At 42.8% G+C, this 10,880-nt stretch overlaps 1 protein-coding gene across 3 annotated transcripts; it reads right to left on the reverse strand.

The window, feature by feature from the left end:
• Positions 1 to 3,677: 3,677 nt before the first annotated feature.
• On the reverse strand, positions 3,678 to 9,154 carry ZNF281 (zinc finger protein 281). Of its 3 annotated transcripts, none has more exons than XM_089516505.1 (2): positions 6,715 to 9,154; positions 3,678 to 5,499 (listed from the first exon to the last, which is right to left on the reverse strand). In XM_089516505.1, the coding sequence occupies exons 1-2, from the start codon at positions 8,869 to 8,871 to the stop codon at positions 5,434 to 5,436; spliced, it is 2,223 nt and encodes a 740-aa protein (XP_089372631.1). In that variant the 5' UTR covers positions 8,872 to 9,154; the 3' UTR covers positions 3,678 to 5,433. The 3 variants fall into 3 exon arrangements, with proteins under 3 accessions (XP_089372631.1, XP_089372629.1, XP_089372630.1); XM_089516504.1 differs by having other exon boundaries at positions 5,435 to 5,499; positions 6,107 to 9,154; XM_089516503.1 differs by having other exon boundaries at positions 3,678 to 9,154.
• Positions 9,155 to 10,880: the final 1,726 nt, after the last annotated feature.

The following is a 10,880-nucleotide window of genomic DNA, read 5'->3' on the forward strand; positions in this document are numbered from 1 at the left end:
GAATGGAAGTGTAGCAAATTTGGAGAGCGCAACTACCTACATCCCAATGCTAGGCAAAGAGGAGAGAGCTCTGCCTTTCTATCCGCTCTCCTGCTTCCACCAGCTTGCTTGGTTTCTGTGCTGGGGACAAAGGAAAGATGAAGTACCTCATCCCTGCTCTGCCAACCAGAAGCCTTTTTCTACTGTAACCTCTGTGCATTTTTCTGGGGAGTGCTACCTGTGCCATACATGCCTGAAGCTGGCTACACCTGATTTATTATAGTCACCTGCTATTCATACATGACAGTTTCTGCAGCCAAAAGTTTGTTGTTGTTGCACGCCTTCAAGTCATTTCTGACTTATGGTTACCCTAAGGCAGTGATGTCCAAACTCTGGCTTTCCAGGTGTTTTGGACTTCAGCTCCCAGAAGCCTCAGCCATCTTGGCTAATGGCCTGGGAATCTGGGAGCTTCCGGGAGCTGAAATCCAAAACACCTGGAGGGCCAGAGTATGGACATCACTGCCCTAAGGCAAACCTATTATGGGGTTTTGGGGAGCTGAAAATGTGTGGTTCAGCCAAGATCACCCAACGGGTTTCCACGGCTGAGGAGAGGACTGAACTGACTTTCAGCATCATAGTTAAACACTCAAACCACCACACCACATTGTCTCTCAGCTGGCAGTCAAAAGTACCAGAAGCCAAAACAGAAGCAAGGGGATGTTGGCATTACAAAAGCTTGACCCTAAAAGCCCAAGGAAAAGCATGATGCCATTTGCTTTCTGTAGCCAGCTGATCACTACCTTTGGGATCAAGAAGTCTTCCATTTCCCATTTTGATTGTTTGGGGGACTGGCACTTTTAAACCATCCAATTTCTGTTGGTGTACATTCACCAGTAAAAAGCAGAAGCAATTAACCTTTAAATGGCGCCTCCTCTTTTCAAGGCAGATCACAGTGGATCGTTTTCAGGGCTGTTCCGATTTATAATATCGTCAAGCGTCATTCAAATATTTAAAGCAAATCTGCCCAAGCTTCTGGTATTTTTTATGACTGGAACATAAAGTAGGGCAGTGAAGGTATTATTCCACTTATTCCTTCAAAGAAGAGCTATAGCCAGATTATATTCTGAATTGGTCAGAACAAAGCAGAAGAGAAACAGCCACTAGAAAGGTGGAAGCAAACTTGTTTCCAAAGCCTGTAAAAGCCTTGACGATTTTGCCTCAAAATTTCCTTTTTGTTTCCTACTACAGCCTACAGTTCAACCACTTAATAACACAGACTATATCTAAGAATTTTGAGTTTACAGTGATTTTTGACTGTCATCATTCATATATTTTAAAGGCAACCCACCACAATCACATTTACCTGTAAGTCTAACCACACACTGAATGACATTTGCTTTCAAAGATTACTAAATACTGAAGAACATTTGCAATGTTAGTGTTTTAAGTCACAACAAAGCTCCTTATTCTTTTTGCCTCTGTTATTACACTCCATCACCTTAATAGTCAAGAACCTTCATCCAAAGGGGATGAAGGTAAAATCTGGATGCAATCTATTTTGCAAAAAAAAAAAATAATAAGATGACAGAGCATTCTCTTCTATACTCCAATTTGTAAACAACTATTTTACCAGTGTTAAGAATCAGTTATGTATATTGCCAACTTGTAGAAATCTATATATTTGAATAGAGGCTGCATCTGCACTGCAGAAATAATCCTGATGCCACTTCAACTGCCATGGCTCAATTCTACAGAATCCTGGGAACTGTACTCTGTTGTGGCACTAGAGCACTAGAGGCAACTACATGTTTCACAAGACCACAGGTCCCAGAATTCCATAGCACTGAGCTCTGGCAGTTAAAGTGGTGTTTAACTAGATTGTTTCTGCAGTGTGGATGCAGCCTTAGTGGAGATTCCTTCCAGATTTGAGATTGCATTCTTAGAGAGTGAACTCTGACTAAGTTAATGTAGAATTTAAATCTTGCTTCTACTGCTTAATACACAGGCTGGTCTTAGCAAAGCATTTGCTATGACTTTGCAAGGAGCACACATGGGAGATCTGAATGCTATATTCATCAGCTGTCCCCCATCTTCTTGAATTTGGATTTCCTTGCTATGTTTTGTTTCAATAGCAGCTGTAAACCATGAGCATTTTTAAAATGGAAAATTGATATATATTTTAATAAATATAAAACAGAATTGTGAGGATTACAATATGGGCGAGGAATGTTATAAGTGATCATATGATCATGAATAAACTAAAACAACCTCCATAAAATATGTGCTACTGCTAACTATGGTCCAAAACACACTGCAGAAATAATCCAGTTTACCTGCCCTGGCTCAATACTAGGGAATCCTGGGAATTGTAATTCTGTGAGACATTTAGCCTCCTCTGTCAGAGAGCTCTGGTGCCACAAGCTACAATTCACAGGATTCCTTAGCACTGAGCCAAAGCAGTTAAAGCGGTCTCAAACTGGATTATTTCTGCAGTGTGTTTTGGACCTATGGCAAATTATGCTGATATGATTTTGAAATCATTTTACTTTCCCCCTTTAAATGGAATATTCTACCACAAACTGCTTTTGAAACCTCACCCTTCCTCTAATATTTGATTTCATTTAAGGAGTACATTTAATTTCCTTTGGAATTAATGAAAAGTTTTGAAGACCACATTTTACTAATCCAAAATGCCATAAACTGTATAGCATGAAGACTTACATGTGACAGCCTTCACAATCAGAGAACAATCTTTCTTGTGCATGCACTGCACATATACATGCATTCACAGATAACTGTATCTGCACCAAACCAGACCTGCAGTAGTGAACTAGATACAATAGATGTGGAACTATTGTAGCTCCATTGCCTGTGATACGCACAGAGTTCAGGATTCTCAACGTTGAATTATATTTCATATCAAAACATGCTGCTAGGCTAGTCCTTTAAACTGTGATACTTTCTGCCTAAAAATACAGTTTTGTTATGAAATTTGTGAGTTGTTTTCATTTTTCACTGCTTCTCAGATTACAGAATGTTAAGACACATGTGCCAAGAGTGCAGTCATTTCTAGCTCTCTGTTTAGTACAAGATATATTTGCACCTTTTTGTGTACAAAACTAAATTCATTAGACGTTGCTGAAGCAGTAAAGTTTGACATAAGAATAAGCACTCCTTATTTCAAATTTCCCCCCTATTATTTCCCCTTAACAAGCAGGGAACACACTCCATGGATTCAGAATTTCCAGATATCTTGTATCTCTTGTCGTATCCTAAATGACTGGTATCTGAGAATTTAAGATTTAACCATGGATTTTGTTCCTATAGGCTTACTCCTGGATCTGAAGTGGGAGGAAAGCTCACTATATTCATGTGGTTCCCAATCAACCTAAACCATCCACATGAAGAAACCTTCACTTGATATCTCCACAGCGGGTAGGTAGCAGTGTTATAATTTTATTATTCGTTCTATCTCACTTTTCAACAGGTTCCTATGGCAGCTAGAAATGAAAAATATTTCAGTTGGTTTAAACACATAATTGCTAAATATCTGCTAAAACCTGATAAATATCACTAAAATTCCAAGCACATAAGTGTGTCTGACATTAGAATAAAAGGTACCAAGAACATGAAAGCTATTCATTCAAATGGCATCCCCAAATGACAGGTATTAGTAAGAGAAACCTTTAAATCCCGAAGTTAACGAAAAAGAGTGGTTTTTATTGTTCACCTGAAGTTTTACAATAAAAATACCTTTAAAAGCAAGCAGGTTAATTCATCTTCTATTGTTCCAGCAATTTTGTTTAAAACATTTTATGGAATTTTGATAAAGCCAGAGGTGCAACTGGGCACATCACACAACAGCTTTTTCTTTCTTCCTTAGATTTTCTCAAATACAGTTATTAATTGGTCACAGTCTAAAGGAAATAATCCCAGAAAATACACACTATCCAGTACACATAGTATTAAAAAAAGGTAAATCATAACCACTGTGGAATAAAACGCCCCCAAACCAAAGAAAAAGAAACTAATAGTAGAACTAACACAGTGGTTAAGATATAGTACATCCCTTGATGCTAAGTTGTGCTCTGTACCTGGATAGCAGGGGAAATTAACAGGAATCATTTGAAAAATGAGAAATACATAATCATGTATGTATATTAAAGTGAAATACAATTAATTATGCTTTAGGAGTAAGGTGGTGAGTCGTTTTGGTGAAACAGTGTTCGGGTTGTTTTGGTGGGCAGGGTAGACAGAGAAAATTGGTATGTTTGACTTTTAACAATTTAAAAATTTCATAGTTCTTACAACAGCATCTTCGTAACAGAAGTGTTTTACATTTGTACAATGTAAATTACTTTATTATACATGGAAGCCTGCAATAGGCCAATTACACAAGACTGCAAACAACCACTGGTACTTTTCTGCCTTCAGAAAGTACGTAAGACAGAAACATCACCAACAGTACATTTTTAAAATCTGCATAAGCATCACCAAAATTACATTTAAAAAAACTAATCAGGGGGGGAAAATACATCTGCAAAAACCAAAAAAAAGTACTTCTGGGCAGTGCAACTGCTTTTTAGCAGTCTGAAAATAGCCACTAGGTTTCTAGCAGTTTTCTGTGGCTCCATAGGCTCTATTCAAGATTCACGTATCATAAATAATGTACCACAAAATATACATGAATTTGAGCAACAATTCCTTGGAAAGATTCTGGCTACAACAAACCAAATAGGATTGGTCACACAGTTCACACATTTAGGCCAACCTCTGAATAGCAGTGAAGTCTTAAGACCTAAGCCTACAAAATGTCCTTCTTGCATCCTTGTACTGTAACCACATGTAGATACCCCTAGGCCCTAAAATATGCAAGACTGCCTATGGATATGGATGACTAAGCTACTAGACCCCACTGCTAGTTGGAGGGCCTCTCTATGTACAATTAAACCATTCCTTCTTCTTGGATTTTGTGTGGAAACCTTTATGGCTGTTTACATTAAAGGGCATTCTTTTCTTTCTTTTTTTCTTCAAATGGTCTAGTTTTGATGCCACAAAACATCAGAATAACACATAATAAGTTATGCAAACTTCTGGAATGTAAATGTTTTTAAAATCCAGCTGTTAAGCTAAAGTGAAGAGGACTCCAAATCATGGAACATGAACTTGGTGCAGAGAAGTTGATAAAGGAAGAGATCTAAGACACAACCTAGGAATATTTGTTAGGAGAGGAGGGAGGGACTGGATACCAACCGTGGGGAGGACATTTTAATAAATAATGCATCCCAAAATGTATATAAATTATTATTGTTATTTTAGTTTGGGTTTCTAAGGACATCACTCTGCCTGTTTAAATTCTCTTTGTGGGTTATGCAACTAAATTCTCTTTACAGAATTAAAAATCTTTAAGGGAGGTGGAATAAGGGATGGACATTATTGTATTTATTAAAGCTATCATTCCAGGCTCATACCAAGGATCTGAGATTTTCTACCCCACCAGTCTGGAATGAGCATCGTCATCTGGAAGAAGAAATAAAAAAAGTACATTAATCACTATAAACAAGCTTCAGGTAGCCAAATTCTCAGAAATTTGTATCACCCAGATATGAAACAGCAACTTCTAATGTCTTAGATCCCTTTGTTAAATGGTGAAGTAGATTTGCCACTTATTTGTACATTGGAAATTCATATACACCCAAAATGTACAGAATCTCCTTGCTTCATTACATTTTCCTGAGAGTAAAGTAATTAAAATAAACCTTAATCCTAGGAACAAAGGTTTGGGGTTTGTTTGTTTTTTTAGTTTTCCGTCGGGTTTTTTTCTTCTTTTTTTGCATTTGCAACTTTTGGGCTATTCCCTGACAATCTAAATACGTAAGTTTGATTGCTAAACACTGTCACGTAAACACAAAAATGCAAACTATCAAGTCTATTGATCTGATTAAAAATCATAATACAAACTGATGTAAAATTCCATTAACAAAAACTAAATATGAAAAGTTGCATTGAAAGGGCGTGTTCCATTATTTGTATTAGGTTCATGTAGAAACATTCCAATGGCAGTGTTATCAAAATAAAACTAATACATTAAGACCACCACAAAGCCTAGTCACACTTGGAATTTTACCTGTAGCTTTGGCTAGTTGGGGTCTTTACTCTTGTACTACATGGCTCACTTACATCAGACATTATATTTGTATACCCTGAGAAATCTGATACTGAAGTCCTCACTCTATGGTCCACTTCCCCATTAGAGTTAGCAATAAAAGTCATTGGCACCCTGCTGCCCGTCTTAAACTGAGAACCAAATGCTTGTGCAAAGGTTTCTATCTGATATGTTGCTCGATGCTCTAGGTCCTTCTGAGGATCTATCTGGTTAGCTAGCTCCTGAGATGGAATTGGAAAGCTTGTTGACGATTCTAGGGATTTTTGTTCTTTCTGGCTATTTAGTTTTTGAGGTGCCGACTGATAGCCCGATGAAGCATCTACGTTTTTCTGGGAGTCTATCAGATCATCTAGTTCTTGTGAAGGAGTCAACTGCTGATGGGTTGCCTCCAAAGCAGATAAATAAAAACCTGGCTGAGATCCAAGCAACATCCCAAAAGGAGGCTTTGACAATGCAGATGGCAACACTGAGGTAACAGATTGGCTGAAACCACACTCAAGTGGAGATGTAGTGTATATTTGTTTGTCTTGAAACAAAGAGTGGTTATGAAGGCTCGAAGACAAACTTACAAATTGGAAACTAGGTCCAAAAGCAAAACCAGCACTATTGGTCGTTCTTTCAAAAGCATGTTGGAGGTATTTTGAGTATTCTTGCAACATGCTTGTTTTGTCATTTGAAGAAGTCTGGGGGCTTGGGCTCAGGTTGTCCTCCTGAACCATCTCCGAATGTTCTCCTGAAGCATGCAAGTCCACCCGCTGTTCAGTGATACTGAAGGGATCTTCTTTCTGGCCTTCTGATTTGTGGGAGTACTGCTCCAGAAGACTTTGCAAGACTTCGTCGGGAATGCCAGACTTGTCGTGACAAGACTTGATGTCAGCATTGAGAGAGGATGAGTCAATAAGGGATAACGGGGTTTCACTGTCCATAACACTTACACCTGCAGACTGAATAACAGACGGTTGGGAGGCCATATGCCCAACGTTTATAGAAAAGGCACTGTTGCTGCTGGCAGTTTGCAGATATCTTCTTTTCTTTGAGAACTGCATGGCATCATCGTAATTGCTACTTAAGTGACCTGGTTTACCACTCGCAGCTTGGAGAAGTCCAATCGCATCTACACCGGTGTTTGCGATGATGCCTAGCGAGCCGCCGGGTTTTCCAGACGACGGTTTCTGACCCAGCAGGTCTGGTACCGGTGACACAAAGTTAAGAAAACTCTTGTCTGTGCCTTTCCTGTTTCCTTTTTTAAAGACTAATTTTGGCACCTTTTTCTGCAACTCTTCTATCCCGGGGCCGATCAAGCCGCCGCTGGAAGACACTATGGGAAACTCCACTGCGTAATTCTGCAAGGTCATATTAGATGCCATCTGAGCGTCCGACACCTTATGACTGGGCTTATGCTCTTTGTTTTCGGCCGACATACATTTCGCTTTGCTTTTCCTCCTCGACGAACCTGTATTTCCCTGAGGCAGCATAGGCAAGTTGCCCATGCTGTGGTTTGACGGCCCAGGATCCATTCCAGCGCCTGCTTTCCCTATGGCTTCTCCACACGTACGTCTGTGCTTCAACAGTCTGTCGGTCCTGGAAAAATACTGCTGACAGGTTTCACATTTGTATGGCTTTTCTCCACTGTGCGTCCTCTTGTGCCTCTCCATGTGGTACTTCTGGATGAACTTCATGCTGCACTGGTCGCACCCGAAGGGCTTTTCCCGGCTGTGGATCTTCTCGTGCCTCTGGAGCAGATACTTCTGGATGAAGCCCATGTTGCACTGGCCACACTGGTAAGGCCTCTCGCCGGTATGGATGAGCACGTGCCTGCGCAGGTGGTAGGAGCTCCGGAAGGCGGCGCTGCAGTGTTCGCAGACGTGAGGTTTCTGGTTGGCGGCGGCGGCGGCCAACATGGCGGCGTCCCCGTCCCCCGCGGCCACCAGGGGTCTGGAGGAGACAGCGCCGGGCTTCCTCTTGGCTTTGGTTCCCTGAGTTTCCGACTTTGGCCTCTTCGCCTTCCTGGCCTGGGGGTCCGTTTTGGGCTCCTCGGGGCACGCTTCCGCTCCACTCCGGAGCCCCAGCAACAGGTCTCCTCCTCGGTGGTGGGGATGATGGTGCAAGTGGTGGAAGAGGCTGAGGTCTTGGATCACGCTCCCGGCTTCCGCCGTCCCTCCTCCTCCTCCTCCTCCTCCTCCTCCTCCTGGAGCCCCCAAAGTGGGGTGCCTCTCCTCCCCAGCGATGCCAAAGAGGCCCCCGTAATGGTGATGGTGGTGGTGATGGTGGTCTTCCTCCTCTTGCTCACTGGGCTTCTCCTGCTTGATGTTCACCAAGGAGTGGAAGAAGCCCCAAGGGCTCCTCTGGGAGGAGGCAGAGGAAGAAGATGGTGGTGTTGTGAGGGGGAAGCCCCCCAATGGCTCCTTCTTGAAAGTCATGCCCTGAGGGTGAGGAGGAGGAGGAGGGCCTGGAGAGTGGGCAGCCGTGGTGGTGGTCGTTGAAGAGGAGGAGGAGGAGGAGGAGGCAGAGGAGGAGGAGGCCACCATCCCTCCATGTTGGCGGGTGAAGCTGGTGACTGGGGGCAGGCGGTGGTTGAACATGGCCATGCTGCTGGGGGCGAAGGGGGCGGAGGAGGAGGAGGAGGAGGAGGAGGAGGAGGAGGAAGGGGGCTGCTCCATCGACGAGGAGGAGGAGGAGGAGGCCCTTTTGGAAGACCCTCCTGGGAAGCCGCCCCCGAGCTTCATGGTCCTTTAGGGGGGAGGAGGAGGAGGAGGAGGAGGCCCCGTCTCTTCAGTCTCTGCAGTCTCTTTGCTGGCCTTCCTCCCTCTCTCTCTCTCTCTCTCTCACTCACCCTCAGCGGCGCATCCTTCTTCTTCTTCCCTGGCGGCGGCTGCTCCTCTCCTTTCGGGCCCCACCCGGCCTCGGCCTCCTCCTCCTCCTCCTGCTGCTGTTAAAAATATCGCCGTCTCCTCCGCTCCACAATGGAATTAGCACACAGGGCGCCCGGCCCCCTCCGCCTCCTCTTCTTCCTCCTCCTCCCCAGCCAGGCCGCCCTCTGCTCATCCACCGCGCATGCGCCGCGCGGGGCCTGACGGGAAAGGATGGCCGACTGTGAGGGACACAGAAAGAGAGAGAGAGAGAGAGGGGACGGCGCAGGCGCAGAGGGGACCCCTTCGGTCGTTGCTCTGGCTGGCTCTCTCTCTCTCTCTCTCTCTCTCACTCACTGACTGCCTTGAAGGGAGAGGGTTTGAGCCCCAGTGGCCCCTTCTGAGGGAAGCAAGGAAGGAGGCACCAGGGACCCCCCCCTCCTCCTCCTCCTCCTCCTCCGCCCCTCAAAGGGAGGGAGGGAGGGCCCCGCTAGAGTCAAGGCAGTTGTTGTTGCCCCCGATATTTGATGCCCCTCTGGATGGAAAGGGGCTCAAGCACGGAAAGGGGGCCGTCTCACAGGCACACGGCTATAGTCTTTGTCTGCGCAGGGTGGAGATATAGATATATATATCCACGCACACACACACACACACACACATATATATATACACACACACATATATGTATACATACAAACGTGTGTGTGTGTATATATATATATATCCACACACATGTATATATACAGACATATATATATATACACATACATACATATATACACATATATACACATACAAACATATATACACACACATGTATACCCATTTGTACACACACACATACATATATAGGTATTCACACATACATACATGTATACATACAAACATATATATATATATATACATACATATGCATATATGTATATATATATATAAACTCACACATGTATTCTCATATGTATACAGATGTGTGCGCACACACACACATATACACACATATGTATACATACAAACATACACACACATACATGTACTGTATACATACAAATATATATATATATATATACACACACACACATATGCATATGTGTGTATATATATATATATACTATATATATATATAAACTCACATGTATTCCCATATGTATACAGACATACATACACACATATATATATACACACACATGTATACTCATATGTACACACACACATATATATATGTATTCACACACACACATATGTATACATACAAACATATATATATATATATATATACATACACACACACACACAAAGACACAGACATACATATATATATATATATATATATATACACACACACACACACACAAGAAGGTGGGCCAGTGAATATTGGAGTGGTTTGAGTATTGAAGCATGCAGGTTTAGCCATGGAAACCCACTGGGGGTGACCTTGAGCAAGTCACACACTCTCAGCCTCAGAGGATGGCTATGGCAAAAAAAAAAAAAACCTCCTCTGAACAAACCTTGCCAAGAAAACCCCATGATAGGATCTCCTTAGGGTCACCATAAATCAGAAACGACTTGAAGGCACACAACAGCAACACACACACACACACACACACACATATATATATGCACATACACATACACACTCACATAGCACACACTCATATGTATACCATGCACATATATTCAAACACTGCCTTCAGATCGTTCCCAACCTCGGGCGACCCTCTCCTGGGGTTTCCTGGGGCTGAGAGAGTGTGACTCTGCCCAGGGTCACCCAATGGCCTCCCATGGAGAGGAGGGGATTCAAACACTGGTCTCCAGAATCATCGCCCATCAGACCATGGCACCAGGCATGCTGCCTCCCACAGCCTTGGACAAATCATAACCACAACACA

This window comes from Sceloporus occidentalis, unplaced genomic scaffold (genome assembly GCF_023333645.1).
Source record: "Sceloporus occidentalis isolate IW3139 unplaced genomic scaffold, rSceOcc1.0.p SCAF_3, whole genome shotgun sequence".
In the NCBI taxonomy this organism is placed as follows: Eukaryota; Metazoa; Chordata; class Lepidosauria; order Squamata; family Phrynosomatidae; genus Sceloporus; species Sceloporus occidentalis.

Excerpts from the sequence above, each read along its gene's own strand:
- ZNF281 (XM_089516503.1), bottom strand. The coding sequence starts at position 8,871 with ATGAAGCTCGGGGGCGGCTTCCCAGGAGGGTCTTCCAAAAGGGCCTCC.